This window comes from Thamnophis elegans, chromosome 16 (assembly GCF_009769535.1).
Source record: "Thamnophis elegans isolate rThaEle1 chromosome 16, rThaEle1.pri, whole genome shotgun sequence".
Classification (NCBI taxonomy): Eukaryota; Metazoa; Chordata; class Lepidosauria; order Squamata; family Colubridae; genus Thamnophis; species Thamnophis elegans.
Genome location: NC_045556.1, coordinates 29,285,009 through 29,309,134, shown reverse-complemented (window position 1 = coordinate 29,309,134; position 24,126 = coordinate 29,285,009). Strand labels below are relative to the sequence as shown.

Genomic DNA, 24,126 nt, shown 5'->3' with positions numbered 1-24,126 from the left:
ACCTCTGAATTAAACCACCATAAAATGTCCTCTTCCCAATGGCAAGAGCGATCAAACACAACCACACTTGTATTTCAATTGCAGGTTAGTCCTTCAATGATCCAATTATTTCTTACTTTAATTTATTTAATAAATATACCGATATGCTGCAGGATCTGGGTTTGGCTAGTCTAAAGAAAAGAAGAATTAGGGGGGATATGATAGCAGTATTTCAGTATATGAGGGGCTGCCACAAAGAAAAGGGGGGGTGTCAAATTATTATCCAAAGCATCAGAGAAGTAAGACAAAAACAATGGATGGAAGCTAATTAAGGAGGGAAGCAACCTGGAATTAAGGAGAAACTTCCTAACAGGGAGGACAATTAACCAGTGGAACAGCTTGCCACCAGAAGTTGTGGGGGCTCCATCACTGGAGGCTTTTAAGAAGAGACTGGACAGGAGGTTGGACTAGAAGACCTCCAAGGCCCTTCCAACTATTCTATTCTATTCAGAAGCATTCCACTCCATTCTTTACTCTCCATTCCTATTTCTATTCTGTTTCTACATTCTTCTATTCTATTCTATTCTATTTCTATTTCTATTCTACTATGTTCTGATTTCTTTTCTTTTCTCTTCTCTTTTCTTCTATTCCAATTTCTCTTCTGTTATTCTATTATATTCTGTTATTCTATTCTACTCTAATTCTACTCTATTCTACTCCTATTCTTCTATTCTACTCCACTCCACTCCACTATTCTATTCTATTCTATGCTATTCTATGCTACTCTACTCTACTCTACTCCACTCTACTCTACTCTACTCTGCATTCTATTCTATTCTTCCAGGGGACTGGACTAGAAGACCTCCAAGGCCCAGCTCTATTCTATCCTAATATGGTTGCCACCTTGCAAGGGCATGTCTGGATGGCCAACAGAGGATGAAAACCAGCAGAGCAGGAAGAACAAACAATAACAATAGGCAATTGTTGGAGACAATAACAACCTCTTGGTATCCACCGCAATCAAACTCAAGGTGTATAACCATACTCACTTCAAGGGGAAAAAACCTACAATGAGAGACTAGCCTTATTTGAGGTGTCATTGGCAACCTGAGAGTTGCCCTCATCCCACAAGGTGGCAAGTCACCTGCCGGAAAAAGAGGTACCATATTTTTCAGAGTATAAGATGCACCTTTTTCCCTCAAAAAAGAGGCTGAAAATCTGGGTGCATCTTATACACTGAATACAGCATTTTTGGCCTCCCAAAACCCTGCTCCCTTCACCAAAATGGCCATACATAGCCTTTAGGAGGCTTATAGGGTGCTCCTGGGGGCCGGGGAGGATAGAAATGAGCGAAAAATGGGCCATTCCCCCTCCAGCCCCCAGGAGCACTCTATAAGCCTCCTAAAGGCTATGCATGCCCTTTTTAAACAAAAAATGGGCGCATTTTCACGAAAAACGGGCCATTTTCGGGACGTCATCAGAGTGCAAAAACTTTTTTTTAATTTGCCTCTTCAAAATCTTGGTGCATCTTATACGCCCATGTGTCTTATACTCTGAAAAATACAGTAGGTTTCCAGACAACGTGCTGAAGAAGACACGACAATCCAATTGAACTTCGATTGTGCCGAGAATCCTTCTTTACATGGTTTACCAGAGAGACGATGCTCATGCCTGACATTTTACTGAGTTGCGAAGAAACGCACCACACAAACACATCTAGTCAACGTTAAGAGATTTGCCCTTCATACTTACTGGCTCGATCTTCAGGGCGTTTCGATAGCTCCCGAAAAAGGCAGCCTGGGCTTTGAGGAACGCCCTGGCGACTCCATCTCCTGTGGTCATGGAGACCTTCTTCAACCGGCTCTTCAGCGCGGAGATCTGGGAGAAGAAGAAGAAGAAGAAGGAAGCATTTTCTATCTGGAAGACCCTCAAGAGGAAACCATCTGACAATGGCGACAGCATGTAAAGAGAATTGATATAAAATGTTTTACAGATGGGGCACATGACACCTGAAAGATGAGCAAAAATGTTTAAGGATAAATCAGCTAAACGTTGGAAATGTCACCAATGGCCAGGAACGTATTGTCATATGTGGTGGAAGTGTAGGGATGAAAAAAGCTATTGGGTCAAAATACAAACATGGTTAAGAGAAAATGATACATAAACCCATAGAGTTTAAGCCAGAGATATTTTTATTGGGTATTCTGCCAGAGAAATACAGTAAAGAAGATTCATATTTGATTGTACAAATAATAACAGCAGCTAGAATTTTATTTGCACAAAAGTGGAAAGCAGACAAAATCCCATCGGAATGGTAAGTAATAAAGAAGATATTAGATTGTGCAGAAATGAACAGGTTGACATTGAGAATAAAGAACAAGGAGGAATCAGTGTACTAAAGGACATGGGGGGGGCGATTTTATGAGTGGCTTGAAAAAAGATATAAATAGAAAGAAAAAGAAACAAAACATGAAATAAATACCCAGATGACGCATGATTAAAATAGAGGGAGGGGAAATAAGATAATATCAAAATGTAAATATACAGGCGGGAAAATGATATGAATTGACATGTGTTAAATAACAATTATAAGAATGTATATCTAAGAATAAATTTGAAAGAAAAAATAAAAAACTTTTTACAAAAAAAGAGAGAAAACCACGTAGTGGTTTTGCTGCAATTGATGGGAAGAAGTAGAAAATGGGGAAGCTTGTTGTGATAGGGCTGGGGGGTGGGTGGGTTGTTCAATAAATGGCAAAAACTTTGGGATAGGAACTGTAAACTGACAATGGCCAAAGCCTATAAGGAAAATTTTTTTGTAAAGTGTTTTATAGGTGACACTTTTCTTTTTCTTTTAAAGAATAGAATTCTTTATTGGCCAAGTGTGATTGGACACACAAGGAATTTGCCTTTGGTGCATATGCTCTCAGAGTACATAAAAAGGCAAGATACATTCGTCAAGAATCATAAGGCCCTGGATCGGATTGCGCCTTTGCGGCCTCTCCGCAGCAGTAGATCCAGGAGGGCACTTTGGTTCACCAAGGAACTCCGGGAGATGAAGCACCAAAAGAGACTCCTAGAGCGATGCTGGAGGGCCAGTAACTCCGAATCTGACCGAACAGTATTAAGAGCCTTCATTAGGACTTATTTAGTGGCGATATGGGCGGCAAAATGTACATATTTTTACACTCTTATTGCATCCACAGAATCCCGCCCAGCCGCCCTGTTTAGGGTGACCCGCTCCCTCCTAAAAGGTGAGGAGGCGGGGGAACCCCTGCAGGTAAGAGCTGAGGAGTTTGTTCAGTTTCTGTCGGATAAAATCACTCAGATTCGGGCGGACCTGGACTCCATTTGGGCAGCACCAGCTGAGATGGCGAGGGAGAGTCTTAGTCAGATTTTCCGGGATGAGTTCAAGTTTGTCACCCCTGAGGAAGTGGACAAGGCCATGGGAGAGATGAGTGCCTCCACCTGTTTATTGGACCTGTGCCCCTCTTGGCTGGTCTCGACCAGCAGGGAGGTAACAGGAGGCTGGCTCCAGATGATTACGAACGCTTCTTTACAGGAGGGGTCTTTCCCACAGCCACTTAAGGAAGCGGTGGTAAGGCCCCTCCTTAAGAAGCCTTCTCTGGACCCAGCTATTCTTAAGAACTATCGTCCTGTCTCCAACCTTCCTTTTCTGGGAAAGGTTGTTGAGAAGGTGGTGGCGCTTCAACTCCGACGGACCTTGAATGAAGCAGATTATCTAGACTCCTTTGGTTTCAGGCCTGGATACAGCACAGAAACCGCTTTGGTCGCACTGACCGATGATCTCTGGTGGGCCAGGAATAGAGGACATTCCTCTATCCTGGTGCTTCTTGACCTCTCAGCGGCTTTCGATACCATTGACCATGGTATCCTTCTGTGACGGTTAGAGGAGGTGGGAGTGGGAGGCACCGTTCTACGGTGGTTCTCCTCTTACCTCTCTGACAGGTCGCAATCGGTGTTGGTCGGGTGACAGAGATCGACCCCTAGGCCCCTTAAATATGGGGTGCCGCAGGGTTCAGTCTTGTCCCCCCTCCTATTCAATATCTACATGAAACCGCTTGGCGAGATCATTCGATAGCACGTGGTTAAGTATCATCAGTATGCTGATGATACACAATTATATCTCTCTGCCCCGTGCCAGCTCAGTGTAGCAGTGGACGTGATGTGCTGGTGCCTGGAGGCTGTTAGGATCTGGATGGGGGTAAACAAACTCGTGCTCAATCCCGACAAGACTGAATGGCTATGGATGTTCCCCCCGAAAGACAGCCCAGATAGTCCATCCTTGATCCTGGGGGTTGAAAACTTACGCCCCTCAGAGAGGGCACACAATTTGGGGGTCCTCCTGGATTTACAGCTGACACTGGAACACCATCTGTCGGCTGTGACCAGGGGAGCCTTTGCCCAGGTTTGCCTGGTGCATCAATTGCGGCCCTACTTGGATCGGGAGGCACTCCAGACCGTCACTCATGCCCTTGTCACCTCAAGGCTGGATTACTGCAATGCGCTCTACATGGGGCTACCCTTGAAAAGCGTTCGGAGACTGCAACTAGTCCAGAATGCAGCCGCGCGAGCAATATTGGGTGTACCTAGGTACACCCATGTCACACCTATCCTCCACGAGCTGCACTGGCTACCTATTGGTCTCCGGACGCAATTCAAGCTGTTGGTTAGTACCTTTAAAGCCCTGCATGGCTTAGGACCAGCATACCTGCGAGACTGCCTACTGCCACACTCCTCCCAACGGCCGGTAAGATCCCACAGGGTGGGCCTCCTTCAGATGCCATCAGCCAGACAATGTCAGCTGGCAGCTCCCCGGAGGAGAGCCTTCTCTGTGGCTGCCCGGACCCTTTGGAACGAACTACCCCCAGAAATCTGAACCTCACCCACTCTCATGGCCTTCAGAAAAGCTGTCAAGACCTGGCTATTCCGGCAGGCCTGGGGCTGTTGACCTCATTGTTGAGGTCCAGCCCCGACTGAAATGAATGTATCTGTGTTGTTTTTTAATTTGTCTATTTTATTTTTATTTTATTTTATTTCTTTTCTTTCCCCTCTCTGTAAGCCGCCCGGAGTCCTCCAGGATTGGGCAGCCTATAAATAAAATTAAACTTGAACTTGAAACTTGAAACATAAGGCACAACACTTAATGATAATCATAGAGTAGAAATAAGCAATCAGGAAACAATCAGTATCAATAGAATAGAGTAGAGTAAAATAAAATAGAATAGGATAAGGAAAGAAGGAAGGAGAACAGAACGGAACGGAACAGAACAGAAGAGAACAGAACAGAGTAGAGTAGAATAGAATAGGATTATTTATTGGCCAAGCGTGATTGGACACACAAAGAATTTGTCTTTGGTGCAGAAGCTCTCAGTGTATATAAAAAGAAAAGTTCCATTCGTCACGAATCATAAGATATAATACTTAGTAATAATCATAGGAATAGAGTGTGGAGTGGAGTGGAGTGGAGCGGAGTAGAATAGAGTAGAGTAGAATAGAATAGAATAGAATTCTTTATTCGCCAAGTGTGATTGGACATACAAGGAATTTGTCTTTGGTGCAGATGCTCTCAGTGTACATAAAAAGACAAGATACATTCGTCAACAATCATAAGATACAACCCTTAATGATAGTCATAGGGTACAAATAAGCAATCAGGAAACAATCAATATCAGTATAAATCGTAAGGATACAAGCAACAAAGTTACAGTCCTGCAGTCATAAGAGGGAGGAGGTGAGTGATGGAAACGATGAGAAGACTAATAGCAATACTAATGCAGCCTTAGTGAACAATTTGACAGTGGTGAGGGAATTATTTCTTTAACAGAGGGATGGCGTTCGGGAAAAACTGTCCTTGTGTCTAATTGTCTTGGTGTGCAGGACCCAGTGGCTCAGCGGCTAAGAAGCTGAGCTTGTCAATCAGAAAGGTCGGCAGTTCAGCAGTTCGAATCCCCAGCGCCACGTAACAGAGTGATCTCCCGTGACTTGTCCCAGCTTCTGCCAACCTAGCAGTTGGAAAGCACATAAAAATGCAAGTAGGAAAATAGGAACCATCTTTGGTGGGAAGGCGTTGAGTCATGCCAGCCACATGACTATGGAGACGTCTTCGGACAGCGCTGGCTCTTTGGCTTCAAAACGGAGATGAGCACTGCCCCCTAGAGTCGGGAACGAGTGGCCCAGATGTGCGAGGGGAACCTTTACATATACATATATATATACATATATATACATATATATACATATATATACATATATATACATATACATATATACATATATACATATATACATATATACATATATACATATATACATATATACATATATACATATATACATACATACATACATACATACATACATACATACATACATACATACATATATATATATATATATATATATCAATAGCAGTTAGACTTATATACCGCTTCATAGGGCTTTCAGCCCTCTCTAAGCGATTTACAGAGTCAGCATATTGCCCCCAACAACAATCCGGGTCCTCATACATATATATGAATGTTCGGAAGTGGAGAAATACCTCTGTTGCTTTCAAATCGGAAGACGTTGACTCAAGAGCAGGATACTTTGGACTGCACTTTGAAGTCAATCATGGAAGAACCGCTTCCATGTTTATTTTGGTATTTATTGAGTTTATTTGGGTATGCAACAACATTTCATTTTAATACATGCCGATTAGCGTACATTCCAAGTGACAATAAAGTTATTCTGAATCTCAGTATTTTTAACCTGTTGCGGCTCTTTTTTCCATTTTACCTGTTTCTCATTTTCTCCTAGAACCCACGGCTCCGGAGCTGCATGTGGCTCTTTCGTCCCTCTGTTGCGGCTCCCTGTCGCTCAAAATACGCACCACAACCGCCAATGTTGCGACACTTGCCGCCCTGTCATTTATTGAGCTTTTTGACCCATCTTTTTTTTCTTCCCGGAGTTCAAAATGTTTTTGTTGCATGCAGAAATTAAAAAATGACTTTTCTCCTTAGCAGTTCATCGATTTCATAAGTGCAACACGCTATAGGTTTCTTTTTTTAGTCATAGCACAAAGGTTTTTTTAAAAAAACCAACCCAATATATGCAGTGTTATCTTCATTTTAGTTGTCAAAAGGGTTTGGGGGCTCCCCGTGTTTTCTTTGCTGTGGGAAACGGGTGCAAATCGCTCTTTGAGTGCCTAAGACTCCGTAGGAAGGAAAGGCAGCCGTGTTTAAGCAAAGGGAGGATGCGTTTTAAGCAAGCGAGTGGCCCATCTTCTTGCTAACAGCCCTACCAGAACGGAATGGTCGCCACCCTACCCTAACGTCATGGAAGCTGGAGGAAATACAACTCATTGGAGAGACCGCCCTATCTTCCCCAAAGGAAAACGTGCCTCAAATGGACTTTTTTCTTTAGACTGGTATCAAGCAAAGCCGGACCGGTGTCAGCGTTCCAAGTATCATGCAGAATTAAATCAGAGTCCAAGGCAAAACGATCCTTAAAGTTCCAATTTAATAAAGCAGACATCTTAGGCACATCTGTGTTAATTTCAATACTGGAAATTACATCAGAATCCCACCCAGTTAAAAGTTCATGATCTTGTCCCCACACCCACAATCCATCACATGGTCCAATCTTCTTCTTCCACGCTGCATCTCCACCCAGCTGCTTCCGGTCAGATGTGAAAGTGCGGAGACAAAGGATGACCTTGGCTTCTAGTAAAGAATGAAAAACAATACATTCCACAATCCTACTCCTTCTATTCCCCCCTCCCATCGACTATACTAAAGAAACAGCATAATGAAATAAGAGAAAGTGTGGCAGGCCAAAATTCTAAAAAGAATATAAATGCAGGCCTGACAACCAGGTTGAGCAATGACTTCACAAGAGACCATACTAATAGGATACTCCCCCTTTTCTCATTAGAGCAGATGGGGTCGATTTGCCCCACCAGCCCGGATGCCAACGGTGCCCACCTGTCAACAGGTGCCACCCTTGGCTCCTCCAGCATCCTCAAGGCTCCTCAGAAGGCTCCTGCCACCTGTACTTCAGAGGATGTCTCACTTAACCTTCCTCACCCTTCTTCTTTTCATCCCGGAGGTGTTTAATTGCCTCTGATTCACAGAGAGCGGTGCTTTAGGTGAACGCATACTGACAGTCTCATTACCATCGATACAAAAGAACATTCTGTGACAGGGAGCTGAGCAAATTTCGGCTCGCACCAACTTGGACAAATTCTCAAAAGTGAGCGGAAGGATCCAGATTTGAAGTCTCTGTCTCAGATCCGCTAAAGCAAAGGCTCTCCAACCCTTGGCAACTTGGTGACTTGTGGACTTCAACTCCCAGAATTCTTCAGCCAGTGCAGAAATGACTGAGGAATTCTGGGAGTTAGAAAAACAGAGTTGGGGGAATACCATCCCGAAAATACACCAGTTGAAGAGTTGAGAAGAGATAACCACAACAACAGAAAAGGAAAGAGAGAGAGAAGGAAGAAAGAGGAAAGGAGGGGAAGGAGGGAAGGGATAGAAAGAGAAGCTGGCTGAGGAATTCTGGGAGTTAGAAAAACAGAGTTGGGGGAATACCGTCCTGAAAATACACCTGTTGAAGAGTTGAGAAGAGAAAACCACAACAACAGAAAAGGAAAGGGAGAGAGAAGGAGAGGAAAGGAGAGAGAAGGAAGAAAGAGGAAAGGAGAGGAAGGAGGGAAGGGATAAAAAGAGAAGGAGAGGGGGTAGGAGGGGGAAGAGGAAGAGAGGAGTAGGGGAGAGGCAAGGGAAGAAGGAAAGGGAAAGAAAAGGAGAAAGGAAGAAAATGGAGAAGGGAAGGAGAGTGAAAAGAAAAGATCGGGTGGTGATAATACAAAATAGGTGTATGGGATGATAAGCAAAAGAACTCAGAATGTATGTTTTAACCTTTTACATGGAAAATAAATATGTAAAAGTAATGAAGATAAATAAGAGCTATAAATATGTGAATGTATACCTATATATATATATGAGAATAAAAATAAAAAAACTTTGAAAAAGAAAAACAGAGTTGGAAGGGACCTTGAAGGTCTTCTAGTCCAACCCCCTGCTTAGGCAGGAAACCCTACCCCACTTCAGACAAATGATTACCCAACATCTTGAAAACTTCCAGTATTGGAGCATTCACAACTTCTGGAGGCAAGGAGGAACAGCTGGGAGCCTGTTCCAGATGCGCCTACCGCACAGAGCAGATAGGAGAGGAGAACAACAGAGGACAAGGAGCTGGCTCAGGAAGCAAAATAAGCATGGACGCTGACTGGCCCCTCCCTGGCTGTGGAATAAATAGGAAGAAAAGGGAGTGGTGTGGTTGTCGCGAAGACTGAGTCAGAACAATCTGGTCTGAAAATTTTCCATCCTGAGAACAGGAGGTGTCAAAAAGCACCACGTTCTACACCAGTGATGGCGAACCTTTTCAGCACCGAGTGCCCAAGCCGGAATGCGCATGGATGCACGAGCCACAGCTGAAAACCTAAAGACCAGCTGGCCGGTGTGCAAATGCCTGTTTTTTGGCTAATTTTCAGGTTGTTTTAAGGCCATTTTCCGGGCTGTTTTCCGACCGTTTTTCAGGGTTTTTTTCGGACGGTTTTTCAGGCTGTTTTCCCGGCCGTTTTCGGGGGGGGGGGGGTGTTTTTCAGGCTGTTTTCTGGGCCATTTTCTGGGCCATTTTTGGGCTGTTTTATGGACCAGTTTTATGGACCGTTTTGGGGGCATTTTTCAGGATGTTTTGGAGGTGTTTTTCAGGCTGTTTTCTGGGTATGTTTTGGGGCATTTTCTGGGCAATTTTGGGGGTGTTTTTCAGGATGTTTTCCAGGCTGTTTTCCGGGCCATTTGGGGGGCATTTTCCAGGATGTTTTCAGACCGTTTCCCGGGCCATTTTTCAGACTGTTTTTTGGGCCATTTTTCAGACTGTTTTCCAGCCTTTTTTGGGGGCCATTTTCTGGGCCGGTTTTGGGCTGTTTTTCAGAATGTTTTCCAGGATGTTTTCCAGGACATTTTCCAGGGAGTTTTTCAAGCTGTTTTCTGGGCCATTTTTTTTGCCTTTTTTCAGGCCATTTTCTGGTGCACCAGCACCTGGGAAGACCAGCTGGTCGGTGTGCCTGTGCCCGCTGGGAACCAGAAGAGCAGCTGGCAACGGCGCATGTGCCCATAGAGAGGGCTGTGCGTGCCACCTCTGTCACATATGCCATAGGTTCTCCATCACAGTTCTACACTCTTGGGAAAGTTATCCACAAGTCCATGTCTTCAGCAGCTCCCCTTGCAAGACAGCAGAGTTCCCTAAGGGCCCCCTGCCCTCAAAGGTGGACGATAATTTCTGCAAGGAAGGAGCAAGCATCTTCCCAGAGGCGCTGCAGAGACGCACAACCCAATCCGAGTTGTCCGTGCATGTGTGTCTAAAGCACATTTCTATACTCTTGGCAGTTCGGGGAGGAAAGGTCAGGCTTAAGCTATCACCATGCTTCGAAATGCAATCTGTGCAGTGCGGCATAATGGAATGGTTCAGCGAAGGTGCGAGAGGAATTTCTTTTAATTAGATCCATGGCTTTGGAGTTGTCAACATGAATAAAAGCAAGGAAAAAAACACCGAATTTGCAAAACACGGGTATCAAAAAAAGGAAGGCTGGGAGGGGGGGTTGGGGAGAAGCCGAGCAAGCGGCTTTTAAAAAGGGAGTCAAATACCGCCTGGATTTTCGTTTTAATTTTTAAAAAATCACAAACTTGGTGCTCAGGTGCCCCGCTTGAAAACTTTTAAAAACCCAAGAAGGGATGGGAAAAAGCAAACTCATGGTGTCCAAGACCACCAAACTAGTGAGGAGAGAAAAAGATGCTTCATAAAGCAGAAACGATGATTGTAACCAATTAGCTTTTTTTTCCCCACAAGATGGGAGGGATGTACGTTTTGATGGGCCAGAATAATGCTGTCTCAGAAGAGGCCGGTGGCGGTTCTGACATCGTTCTACCAATAAAGCTCCACCTTGGTGAACCTCTTGTCAAAAGCCCCCCTCCCACAAGGGCAACCACGCAGGAGACCTTCAGACGCTGCCCACTCAAGCTGGATTCCTCTTGTGGATTTAGTGCAAACATTGATCACAAGGCATGAAAGAAAAACAGCAGAGGGAGAAGATTTCCCAACAGAAAAAAGCGGATCTTTTTCTAGAGACACTCCAATCAGTCATCTGGAGAGGAGATTTAACAAAAGAACAGAATAACAAGAGTTGGAAGGGACCTTGTCGGTCATCTAGTCCAACCCCATGCCCAAGCAGGAGACCCTACACCATTTCTGACAGATGCCAGTTCAGTCATTTCTTGAAAGCCTCCAGGGATGAAGCTCCCACAACTTCTGGAGGCAACGTCTGCTCCATTGAATATAGATTAACAGAGTTAGAAGGGGGTTTCTAAGTCATCTCGTCCAACCCCCTCTGTCCAAGCAGGAGACCCTACACCATTTCTGACAAATAGCAGTCCAGTCTCTTCTTGAAAGCCTCCAGTGATGAAGCTCCCACAACTTCTGTTCCATGGCAGAAAATTCCTCCTTATTTCCAGGTTGAATCTCTCCTTGGTCAGTTTCCATCCATTATTCCTTGTCTGGCCTTTGAGTGCTTTGGAAAATAGCTTGACCCCCTCCTCTCTGTGGCAGCCCCTCAAATATTGGAAGGTTGCTATCCTGTCTCCCCTGGTCCTTCTCTTCCCTAGACTAGCCATGCCCAGTTCCTGCAATCCTTCTTTATATGTTGTAGTCTCCAGTCTCCTCATCATCCTGGTTGCTCTTCTCTGCACTCTTTCTGGAGTCTCAATATCCTTTATCAATCCCCCACCATAGAGTCTCCTCCTAGCATTGCGTCCTTTTTCCTCTGCTGACTGGAAGTCCGGTTCCCCCACCATAGAGTCTCCTCCTAGCGCGGCGTCCTTTTTCCTCTACCTGTCCCAACCAAAAGCTCTATCAATTGTGGAGCCGACCGGCAACAGGGAGCTGCAGCAGAGGGATAAAAGAGCCACATGCGGCTCCAGAGCTGCCGGTTGCTGACCCCTGGTTTAGGAGAACCAGTCAAAGATCCTTCGAGCGTGCGAGAAAAAGAACCAGGAAGAAACATGAGTGTACTCACTACGTCATTCGGGAGGCTTTGTAGGTCATCGAAAGGGGTTTCCAGTGTGTTAGTGTCCACATTTAGGATAACCACATCATCCAGAGAAATATTTCTAACTTTCTGAAAATGAAACGGGGAGAAGCAAGTCATTATTTATGCCCAAACCTCCACAACACATGCTGTTTAGCGGTTTCCCAAAATTCAGCAGTCTCCAATTTTCCCTGTGAATCTTCCCTCTCCCCAAATACACATATGAATCTTTCCAAATCCACCCAACCTGGGGATTCCTAGCTTAAAGTTCAGTTAGTTATATATTTTTTAAAAAAATTCTGAATAAGCAACCATAGCGGTTTGCTTTCTTCTAATCGTGTTAGATTAGATACGCCCCTCCAAAGGGTTTCCTTGTATGTCTTTACTGAATGGCAGATTTGTGAAGACGTCTCAGTCTTCCGCTGAAATTTAACACTCAACGTTGCGCCTAGAATACTGGATGCTGTCTAACAAAATGAAATTCAAGGGTCAAAAAAGGAAGGTTCTACATTTAGGCAAGAAAAACCAAATACTCAATAGGAGTAACTGGGAGAGGGATCTTGGAGTCCTAGTGGACAACCATTTAAATAGGAGCCAGCCATGTGCAGCAGCTGCCAAAAAAGCCAACACAGTTCTAGGCTGCATCAACAGAGGGAGAGAATCAAGATCACGTGATCACTTTATAAGGCCTTGGTGAGGCCACACTTGGAATACGGCTAAAACACACGAAGAACGATTGCAGGAACTGGGTATGTCTAGTTTAATGAAAAGAAATACTAGGGGAGACATGATAGCAGTCTTCCAATATCTCAGGGGCTGCCCCAAAGAAGAGGGAGTCAAGCTATTCTCCAAAGCACATGAGGGCAGGACAAGAAGCAATGGGTGGAAACTAATCAAGGAGAGAAGCAACTTAGAACTGATTTGAACAGCCGAACTGCAGAACTGCAGTCAGCTGAAGTAGCCTGCAGTGCTGCATTTAACCACTGCGCCACCTCGGCTCTTTTTAGGACCAGAAGACCTCCAAGTTCCCTTCCAACTCTGTTATTCCATTCCATTCAATATTCTATTCTATTCTATTCTGTATTCTATTCTTTCTATTCTATATTCTATTCTATCCTATTTAACACCTCAAGTGCTATTTGGGTAGGTCCTTGTTTGTGGATCACCAACAAGCTAAATGTAACAACTAAAATAATAATCTCGTCTCTTGAATTGTTCCCAAAAAGTTTCCCCTGCGAAGAAGACCCATTGTGTCATTTGAGTTGTCAAACTTTATGCCGTTTGGAGAGTAACGGCGAATCTGAAATAAACCCATCGCTCTTTGCTCAGGAATTTCTTCCAGACTTCAGCCTGACTTTACTCCACGGCTCGATTGAAATAAATGTCCACTTAGTCTCTCTTAAAGTAGATAACGCTCCTTCAAATTGACACCGGTGATGTATCTTCTTGGACCAAGAGATAAAACATGTCTTTGACTCTCAGAGACATCAATGAGGACTCATCCCCTTGGCAAAAAATAAAAAGTGGCACCATCAATTAATCAATCCAACTAGAGTTGATTGACTATTCCTATTCTGCAGCCTTTTCCACTTCGCAGAATTCTTTGAAGGAAAAGCAAAAAAAAGTCCTTTTTAAATCATTGAGCAGTTTGGCAAGATTTGCAAAAAAAACCCGCTTTTTTAGTCTTCCTCCACAAGTCAAAAAGAGGGCTGTGAAAATCTCTACAGACCCCTCGCATCCTGGACATAAATGGTTTCAACTCCTATCCTCAAAGCGACGCTATAGGGCACTGCACACCACAAAAACTAGACACAAGGACAGTTTTTTCCCAAATGCCTTCACTCTTCTTAACAAATAATTCCCACAACACTGTCAAACTATTTACTAAGACTGTATTACTATTCTTCTTCTCTTCCTTCCTAGTATCTTATCTCTCCCCACTTATGACTGCAGGACTGTAACTTTGTATCCTTCCGACTTATATTGATATTGATTGTTTCCTAATTGCTTATTTGTATCCTATGACTATTATTAAGTGTTGTGCCTTATGATTCTTGATGAAAGTGTCTTTTTATGTACACCAAGAGCATATGCCCCAAAGACAAATTCCTTGTGTGTCCAATCACACTTGGCCAATAAAGAATTCTATTCTATTCTATTCTATTCTCTTTTCTGTATATTCTATTCTACTCCATTCCATTCCGTTCTGTTCTATTCTATTCTCTTTTCTCTTCTCTTCTACTCTCTTCTCTTCTCTCCTCTTCTATATTCTATTCTAGCTCTACTCTCTTCTATATTCCATTACATTCCATTACATTCCTTATTCTATTCTATCCTATCCTATCCCTCTTCTTTCCTTTCCTTTCCTTTCCTTCTCTTCTCTGTTCTGTTCTATTCTCTTTTCTGTATATTCTATTCCACTCTATTCCATTCTGTTCTATTCTCTTTTCTCTTCTACTCAATTTTCTCCTCTTCTATATTCAATTCTAGCTCTACTCTCTTCTATATTCCATTCCTTATCCTATCCTATCCTATCCTATCCCTCTTCTATCCCTCTTCTTTTCTTTTCTTCTCTGTTGTTCTATTCTCTTTTCTCTTCTCTTCTACTCTCTCCTCTCCTCTTCTATATTCTATTCTAGCTCTATTCTCTTCTATATTCCATTCCTTATTCTATTCTATTCTATCCTATCCCTCTTCTATCCCATTTCTTTTCTTCTCTGTTGTTCTATTCTCTTTTCTCTTCTCTTCTACTCTCTCCTCTCCTCTTCTATATTCTAGCTCTACTCTCTTCTATATTCCATTCATTCCATTCCTTATTCTATCCTATCCTATCCTATCCTAGTCTATCCCTCTTCTTTCCTTTCCTTTCTTTTCCTTCTCTGTTCTGTTCTATTCTCTTTTCTGCATATTCTATTTTACTCCATTCCATTCCGTTCTCTTCTCTTTTCTCTTCTCTTCTATATTCAATTCTAGCTCTACTCTCTTCTATATTCCATTCCATTCCTTATTCTATTCTATCCTATCCTCTTTTATCCCTTTTCTGTTCTGTTCTGTTCTGTTCTATTCTATTCTATGATCTGGAGAATGCTCCGAGCAGGCTGTGGAAAACTGGAAGCTACAGGAAAGTTGCAAACAACAACAAATTGGTTTGGTAGCTCACGAGGAGGATAGAGACCGGCTAACTCCTTTTACGATCCACTAAGGAAAGCTTTAATTAATATCACCCTCTTGATTTACAATCTGAAAGAGCTATTCCACAGACCGGTATGGTTAAGCAGCACATGATCTTTGACCTCTAAACCCTTTGACCCACAGGCAGCAGGTGGCCTCTGTCTTCCGCCCATTCACCCACCTCCCTCCCTCCTCCTGTGCTTTTTCCACCACTCAACCAATGTTGACATTGAGAAGGTATCATGAACTTCAGAGAATGCCCCCCCATTTTTACTGGTAGCTAAGACAGGGACACGTTTCCTTTAAGCTGATCTACAATCACGAATTAACTCTGAAGGACATCTTCAAAACCCCAGACTTACAGTGAGGTCTATAGACTTAAGATTGCCGGGAGAAATATCAACAACCTCAGATATGTAGATGATACCACTCGAATGGCAGAAAGTGAGGAGGAACTCAAGAGTAACAGGAAGCCGTTGCTGGAGCTGAGCAGCCCCCAGGAGAAAGAGTTGGCAAAACAGCTCAGTTCAAATTGGATCTGACCGAGAAGGAGATTCAGCAGAAGCACCTCACTGAGGACTAGGAGCATGGGCTTTCCAAGCAGAGGGGAAGACCTGCGGGAGTGCAAGCCAGGTGCTGGCGCCTGGAGGCTCAGTGGGCTGAGATTGTCAGCCAGTTCCAGGCCATGATGCCGTCCCACTGGAACGAGGCCCTCCGGCTCTTCCCCACCAGTGGTGCTTCCCTCCAGCCTTCGCCCAAAGCCCCTCACCAGGAGGCTGAAGGAGACCCCAAATTGGAATTTCTGCCCCCCTCCGACCCCCACAAAAAGACCCCGAAGGGGGAGACCCTCTGCAGCAACACAAGCGTTCATTGCACGTATCTGTCCCAGGGGCCGTAATTTGAGGACCCCTGATTTAGTGCAATATAAACAATGCAAATAATTTTTCTGCGGACCACCAAAATTTTCTCGCGGACCCCCCGTTATTGATCGCCGATCTGAACAGTTTCAAATGCAACTGGTGTGATTGGAAAACCGATTTTGGCTCCAGCCACGGAAAAAAAAGAACCATGTAAAGGAGGGAGGAAGGATCAAGGTGAGATGCTCTGATGCTCTTATCTCCTGGCAATTTATCAGAGCTTATCCGTCAGGTTTCCGGAATTTGAATGGCTATTTTAGTGCTGTAAAAAAAGTCTTCCATTATTCATATGGCAGAAACCCCTCCCCCCCTTTCTCATGTGCGGTGCCTGACAAACTTCCCAGCTCCTTTGAAGTTGCTTTAGAGATGGCTAAATAGAAATCGTAAGCTGAATGAATGATTAGGTGATGACAGAGAACTTGGGAAGAAAGGAATCGGGGGAAAAATTCCACTTTTGGGGAAGTGGGGTAGGTTTCTAAAACAGATACAGGTCTTTGAACGAACACCCCCTCCCAATTAACTTCATCTCAGTGGAGACTTTTCCAGTCATAGCAAATTAAATCCAACAAGACATGGATAGGTTTGATATTTTAACTCTCAAGGAACGCGCAGTCTATCTGCATCATAAGCAAAAGCCTACATTTTCCTGGAGAATAACAGAAAAAGTTGTTAAAAGGGACCTTGGAGTCTTCTAGTCCAGGGGTCCCCAACCTTTCGGATCTCAGGGACCACTAAATTCATAATTCTAAATCCCGCGGACCACTAATATGATGTGCCTAATGACCAAATGGCTGGGTGTGGCAATGTGGTCATGTGACTGGGTGGGTGTGGCCAGCTCAATGTCACTCACATCGAGGGACACCTCGACCGACTCTACTTGCCCCTCCCCTCCCAGTCATTCCTCGCCTGCCCACCCAGGCTCCTTAGGGCCCCAGCAGGAAGCTGTTGCTGGAGCTAAGCAGCCACCAGGAGAAAGAGTTGGCAAAAGAGCTCAGTTCAAATTGGATCTGACCGAGAAGGAGGCTCAGCAGAAGCACCTCACTGAGGACTAGGAGCATGGGCTTCCCAAGCAGAGGAAAGACCTGCAAGGCCAGATATCGGCGCCTGGAAGCTCAGCAGGCTGAGATGGTCAGCCAGTTCCAGGCCATGATGCAGTCCCACTGGAACAAGGCCCTCTGGCTCTTCCCCACCAGCGGCTCTTCCCTCCAGCCTTTGCCCAAAGCCCCCCACCAGAAGGCCGAAGCAAACCCCAAGTCGGAATTTCTGCCCCCCTCCGACCTATACAAAAAGACCCCGAAGGGGGAGACTCTGCAGCAACACAAGCGTTCATTGCACGTATCTGTCCCAGGGGCCGTAGTTTGAGGACCCCTGATTTAGTGCAATATAAACAATGCAAATAATTTTTCTGCGGACCACCAAACTTTTCTCACGGACCCCCAGTTGGTGACCGCTGTTTTCATCCAACCTCTGCTCAAGCATGAAACCCTGTATCATTTCAGACAAATGGCTGTCCAATTTCTTCTTAAAGACTTCCAGTGTTGGGGCATTCGCAACTTCTGGAGACAAGTTGTTCCGCTGGTTAATTGTTCTCACTGCCAGGAAATTTCTCCTTAGTTCCAAATTGCTTCTCTCCTTGATTAGTTTCCATCTGTTGCTTCTCGCCCTGCTTTCTGGTGCTTTGGAGAATAGGTTGAAACCACCCCCCCTCTTCGTTATGCAGCCCCTCAACTATTGGAAGACTGCTATCATGTCACTCCACAGTCCTTCTTTTCATTAAACTAGACATGCCCAATTCCTGCAACCACTTTTCATGTTGTTTTATCCTCCGGTCCCCAAACCATCTTGGCTGCTCTTCTCTGCATTCGTTCTAGTTTTGTACAATTTCTCATAACTTTTTTCCCTCCCTCTCAAATGCCTGAAATGGTTTACAGCTGAAGAGGAGAAAAACAACAACAACTATGCACATATCTTAGGGGTGCCTAACAGTTACCAGAAAACTTTCTGCCAGGAATTCTGCCAGAATCCAAATTATTTAGTTTAGTTTAGTTTAGTTTATGCCACACTTCAACCCCGTTTCCAGGCTGAACACACCAGGCAGAACTTACCTCTATCAGGCTTAAATGAATTCCTATGAGGTAGGGCATCGGAGCACTGGAAGGAAAGAGAGAGGAAAAAAAATGGGTTGAATTTGACGAAGACAGAAATGAGAGTATTAGAAGTTAGAGTCAGTTTGAGCAAGAAGAAATGGCCGATGCTCGCTTTACGTCTATGCAGAATTCACTTGATTCCCAGATCGTGCAATTAACAGATTAACAGAATAACACAGTTGGAAGGGACCATGCAGGTCATCTAGTCCAACCCCACCACTCCCCTACCTAAGCAGGAGACAATACACCATTTCTGACAGTCTCTTCTTAAAAGCCTCCAGGGATGAAGCTCCCACAACTTCTGAAGGCAACTTCTGTTCCATGGGTTGATTGCTCTCCCTGTCAGAAAATTTCTCCTTATTTCCAGGTTGAATCTCTCCTTGATCAGTTTCCATCCATTATTCCTTGTCTGGCATTCGGGTGCTTTGAAAAATAGCTTGACCCCCTCCTCTCTGTGGCAGCCCCTCAAATATTGGAAGACACTATCCTGTCTCCCCTAGTCCTTCTCTTCTGTAGACTAGCCATGCCCAGTTCCTGCAACCGTTCATCGTATGTTTTAGCCTCCAGTCCCCCCATCATCCTGGTTGCTCTTCTCTGCGCTCTTTCTAGAGTCTCAACCTCTTTTTTATAGTGTGGTATCCAAAACTAGATGCAGTACTGTAGGTGCGACCTTACACACATATTTAAACAATTAAATAGGTTTAAACAATCTAAAGCCAGGTTCTGTTCTACTTTCAAGAATCAAAGAAGAGCTGCGGCCCATGTCACATTTGAATTTTATGATTCTTTGAAGGGGTATACAGGGTCAGTGGTGGGATTGAAACATTTTTATTACCGGCTCTGTGGGTGTGGCTTTGTGGCTGTGGCTTTGTAGGCGTGGCAGGGGAAGGATACTGCAAAATCCCCATTTCCTCCCCACCCCACTAACCACCTTTCCAGCTCCCTTCTCCTGTTCAGGGCAACAAAAAAAGATCGGCTGGGAGGCAGCAGGGGCATGGCCAGCCTATTTGCCGGTTCTCCAAACTACTCAAAATTTCCGCTACCGATTCCCCAGAACTGGCTGAATACCACCCCCTGCATAGGGTGTGTGTGTGTGTCTCCCCAGTCCTTTTAGAGGGTTGTTGTTGTTTTTTGGCACATCCCCCACATATGGTAGAATTTTCCTTCTGCTTCGAGCCACTTCCAGCATTTATAATTTGGCCAATTACTGACGGAGCTATGTGACGTCCCTAAGATACTGCCCAAAGGGCTGCTGATTCAGTTCTACAGAGGAATGATTGAGTCTGTCATTTGCACCTCCATCACTGGTTTGGCTCTGCAACCCAACAAGACAGACACGGACTTCAGAGGATAATTAGAATTGCAGAAAAAACAAGGGCTACCAACCTGCCTTCCATTGAGGACCTGTGCACTGCACGAGTCAAAAAGAGGGCTGTGAAAATATTTACAGACCCCTCGCATCCTGGACATCAATTGTTTCAACTCCTACCCTCAAAATGACGCTATAGGGCACTGCACACCAGAACAACTAGACACAAGGACAGTTTTTCCCCAAATGCCATCACTCTTCTAAACAAATAATTCCTACAACACTGACAAATAATTTACTAAAACTGTATTAGTATTCTTTTCTTCCCTCCTAGTATCTATCTCTCCTCACATATCACTGTAACCATGTTGCTTGTATCTTTACAATTTATATTGTTTTTATTTGTTTCCTAGCATCATTTGATAGCTTATTAGTAACCTTGACTATCTTTTTATTCTTGATGAATTTTATTCTCCTTATGTACACTGAGAGCATATACACCAAAGACAAATTCCTTGAATGTCCAATCACACTTGGCCAATAAAGAATTCTTTTCTCTTCTCTTCTACTCTACTCTACCCTACCCTACCCTAAATTATTCTATTTTAAATTATTCTATTCTATTTTCATTTTCTATTCTTATTTTTATCCTATCCTCTATTCTTATCCTATTCTATCCTATCCTATTCTATCCTATCCTATCATCTATTCTCTATTTTTATCCTATTCTATCCTATCCTCTATTCTCTATTTCTATCCTATCCTATTATATCCTATCCTATCCTATCCTATCCTCTATTCTCTATTCCTATCCTATCCTATTATATCCTATCCTATCCTCTATCCTCTATTCTCTATCCCTATCCTATCCTATTATATCCTATCCTATCCTATACTCTATTCTCTATTCCTCTCCTCTCCTCTATCCTCCCCGTGGAGATTCGTACCCTCACCACCGTCCAGGCCTTCCGCACAGCCCTCAAGAACTGGCTAGCCCGTCAGGCCTGGGGACATGGATAGTTGCCCCTCCCGAATGATGAATGTATGTTGCTTATTACTTTTATTATATGTGTCTATGTTACTGTTTGTACTTCCCCTCCCTGATTTTATGTGAGCCGCCCTGAGTCCCCTCAGGGAAAAGGGCGGCCTACAAATGTTAATAAAATCTAAAAAAATCTAAATCTAAAATCTATTCCTATCCTATCCTACCCTACCCTATTCTTTGCGGGTTAACTTCGTTAAAACCTGCCAGCGAAAGGTAAGATCTCAGCCTTGGTATAAAATACGTTTGCACCCATTATCCACAGAAGTTCTGGAAAGAAGCAAACCACTAACTATGGCCCGGAGAAGAATTTTTTAAAACATTGCTTTGAGAAAAGGAATCCAACAGCTCCCCTCTGCCAAGAGCGATGCGGGGTTTCCATCCCTTTCTCTCAGTTTACATTCGCCTGTCTCTTTCTCCCCGAGATTTTAATGATCAGCCTTCGACGGCGCCTTTTTTAAATGTGCGGCATCATCTCAGCCCTGCCAGATCAATGGGAGCCGAGTGAGGGGGAAGCCATTTGTTTAGCAGCACAAAACTTCAGGTTTGCTCGGAGCAAGAGGCTGACGGGAGGACGTCAGCCTCCCCCTCCCAAACGCCACCACTGACGTCTTTCTAATTAAGTAGACTCAGCGCAACGACAGCGGTGGTGGCTTTTTCTTCTGCGTTGCGAAGAATATCGAGGTATAAAATTTGGCAGGAAATCTTAAGGCCACCAATATCTCGCCAGGGCGAAACTGGACAATCAAGAAGAGCCTCACGATGGTGAACCTGCGCTCTGCGTCCAGAAGAACGGCCTGTCACCGGCAGGGAAAGGGAGATGGAGACAGGAGAACTGTAAAACTTAATTAACTGCTTGGTGTTGATCTGTCAGTCTTCTCAATTAATCAAGGCTCACAATTGGGGACCACGAAATATTTAATAAGGATGTCAGAATCAAAAGCGTCTAAAATATTGCAAAAGACTCCCAGGGCTCAGAGGGAAATGGGGAAGAACCGAAGCGAGTCTCCAATCCCCAACCCAGATTTTCTGTTGACAAGGAGAGGGACTATTGGCGTGGCAGAAGACAGATGTTGCTAGCATCCGTCCCGTCCCACACGCCTGCCGAGGATGACGCCATCTCTGAAAATGCAATGAGTCTTGCACCTGATGGTTTCTGGTGTGGAATGGCATGGATTGCCATGGTCAACTCGCCACAGCCGAGTCACAATAGCCAAGTCACAATAGCCAACTCACGATAGCCTACTCACTATAGCCAACTCACGGTAGCCAACCCTCAATAGCCAACTCACGATAGCCAACTCATTGTAGCCAATGCACGACAGCCAACTCACGATAGCCAACTCACAATAGCCAATGCATGACAGTCAACTCACAACATCCAACTCACGATAGCAAATTCACAATAGCCGTCACAATAGTTGACTCACGATAGCCGACACATGATAGCCAATGCACAATAGCCAACTCACTGTAGCCAATGCATGACAGCCAACTCACGATAGCCAATTCATGATAGCCAAGTCACAATAGCCAAGTCATAATAGCCAACTCACCATAGCTAATTCATGATAGCCAAGTCACAAGAGCCAAGTCACGATAGCCAACTCACAATAGCCAACACATGCTAGCTAACTCACGCTAGCCAAGTCATGATAGCTAACTCACTACAGCCAACTCACTTACTATAGGCAACACACAATAGCCAACTGGCCACAGGACATTCATTGTGAGATAATTCAACAATTCCATTTCATTATTTAAAATACACGGAGTCTTTGACTTACAACCACAATTAATCCTACAATTGCTCCCAAATCCCCAAAGTCATAAGTCCCTTTTTTCAGTGCCATTGTGGTAACTTTCAAAAGTCAGTTAATGAACTGTTGTAAGTCAAAGACAAGCTGTTGTTAAAAAAATTATTTTTATCATTCACATTTCATTTGCTCCCTCCTTCGGCATCGGTTCTTTAATAATTCTATGCCACTGTTTCTTCTATATTGGTGTAACTCTAGTCCTGCAGCAAGTTGTGCTGTGGCAAATTGTCCCGTGATGAGTTGGCCATGGCGAATTGGCTGTGACGAGTTGGCCTTCATGAGTTGGTCATGGTGACTTGGCCATGGGGAGTTGATTGTGGTGAGTTGGCCATGATCAGTTGGTTATGGAATGTTGGCCATAGAGAGTTGGCCATGACAATTTGGCCGTCGTGAGTTGGCCATAGCAAATTGATCATGACGAGTTGGCTGTGCCATGTTGGTCATGATGAGTTGGCTGTGGCATGTTGGCCATGACAAGTTGGCCATGGTGAATTGGCCATGACATGTTGGCTGTGGCATGTTGGCCATGATGAGTTGGTTGTGGCAAGTTGGCCATGGCGAGTTGGCTGTGGCATGTTGGCCATAGAGAGTTGGCCATGGCATGTTGGCCATGGCATGTTGGCTGTGGCATGTGGGCCATAGAGAGTTGGCCATGATGAGTTGGCCATAGCAAGTTGATCATGACAAGTTGACTGTGGCATGTTGGCCATGACAAGTTGGTCATAGCAAGTTGGTCATGATGAGTTGGCCATGACAAGTTGACTATGGCATGTTGGCCATGGAAAGTTGGCCATGATGAGTTGGCTGTGGCAAGTTGGCTGTGGCATGTTGGCCATAGAGAGTTGGCCATGATGAGTTCACTGTGGCAAGCTGGCCATGATAAGTTGGCCGTGGCGAGTTGGCCATGGAGAGATGCCATAGACCCCTCTAGTGTGGCTGCTCTCTAATTCTGGAACTTCCACTTCCTCTTAACCTGTGCTTAGCCCCTTCAATTATTCAAGAAACTGAGGTTCCCGCGTGTTGAGCATCTCTTGAAGTTAGACTCTCCAAGCCCGAGACCGGATTATATTTGGGAGACGTCAGAGCTGGAGAATGCTGGCTGGCTTGCCGTCAGCCATTTGCTCCAAGCAAGCCTGAAGTTTTGTGCCGCTAAACAAATGGCTTGCCGGTTGAAGCTCCATGGTTTGCATGGAGGGGGTTCGCCTTGATTTCAAAGAACTGGGTTCTGAAAATCAGCGAGCAGAGATTCGCCCCCACCAAAGCCCCCCCACACCCCGACCCTAGACAGCAGCTCTCGCTTAAGACTGGAGGACTGAACTGAAGCAAACTTTCCAAAGTCTCAAAATACAAGCATTTGGGAACTATTTGCTGTTCTTTCTCACTGATCGAATGTCTTGGATTATCCCAAGAGTATCGGATGGCCATTAAGTGTCAAGCGGGAGACTCCGAAACGGGTGGGCTGAAAAACAGCCAAGTCCAGTTGCAAAACAATCACAATTCCCCTCCCTCTCTTTGCCACCTGCTTCCTCTCTTGCGGTTCACCATCATAAGACACAACTGGATCACAGCTGCAACCTTCCCCGTTGGGCCGTCCCC

The 24,126-nt window shown here is 44.5% G+C and overlaps 1 protein-coding gene across 3 annotated transcripts in view; it reads right to left on the bottom strand.

The window, feature by feature from the left end:
- Positions 1–24,126, bottom strand: part of DENND1A (DENN domain containing 1A) — a 257,523-nt gene that overhangs the window by 77,739 nt on the left and 155,658 nt on the right. For all 3 annotated transcript variants that reach the window (XM_032232687.1, XM_032232685.1, XM_032232686.1), the window contains exons 11-13: positions 18,321–18,366; positions 12,116–12,217; positions 1,732–1,857 (exon numbers count right to left, since the gene is read on the bottom strand). In XM_032232687.1, coding sequence (XP_032088578.1) covers positions 1,732–1,857; positions 12,116–12,217; positions 18,321–18,366 — 274 coding nt within the window. The remainder of the gene's footprint in view (positions 1–1,731; positions 1,858–12,115; positions 12,218–18,320; positions 18,367–24,126) is intronic.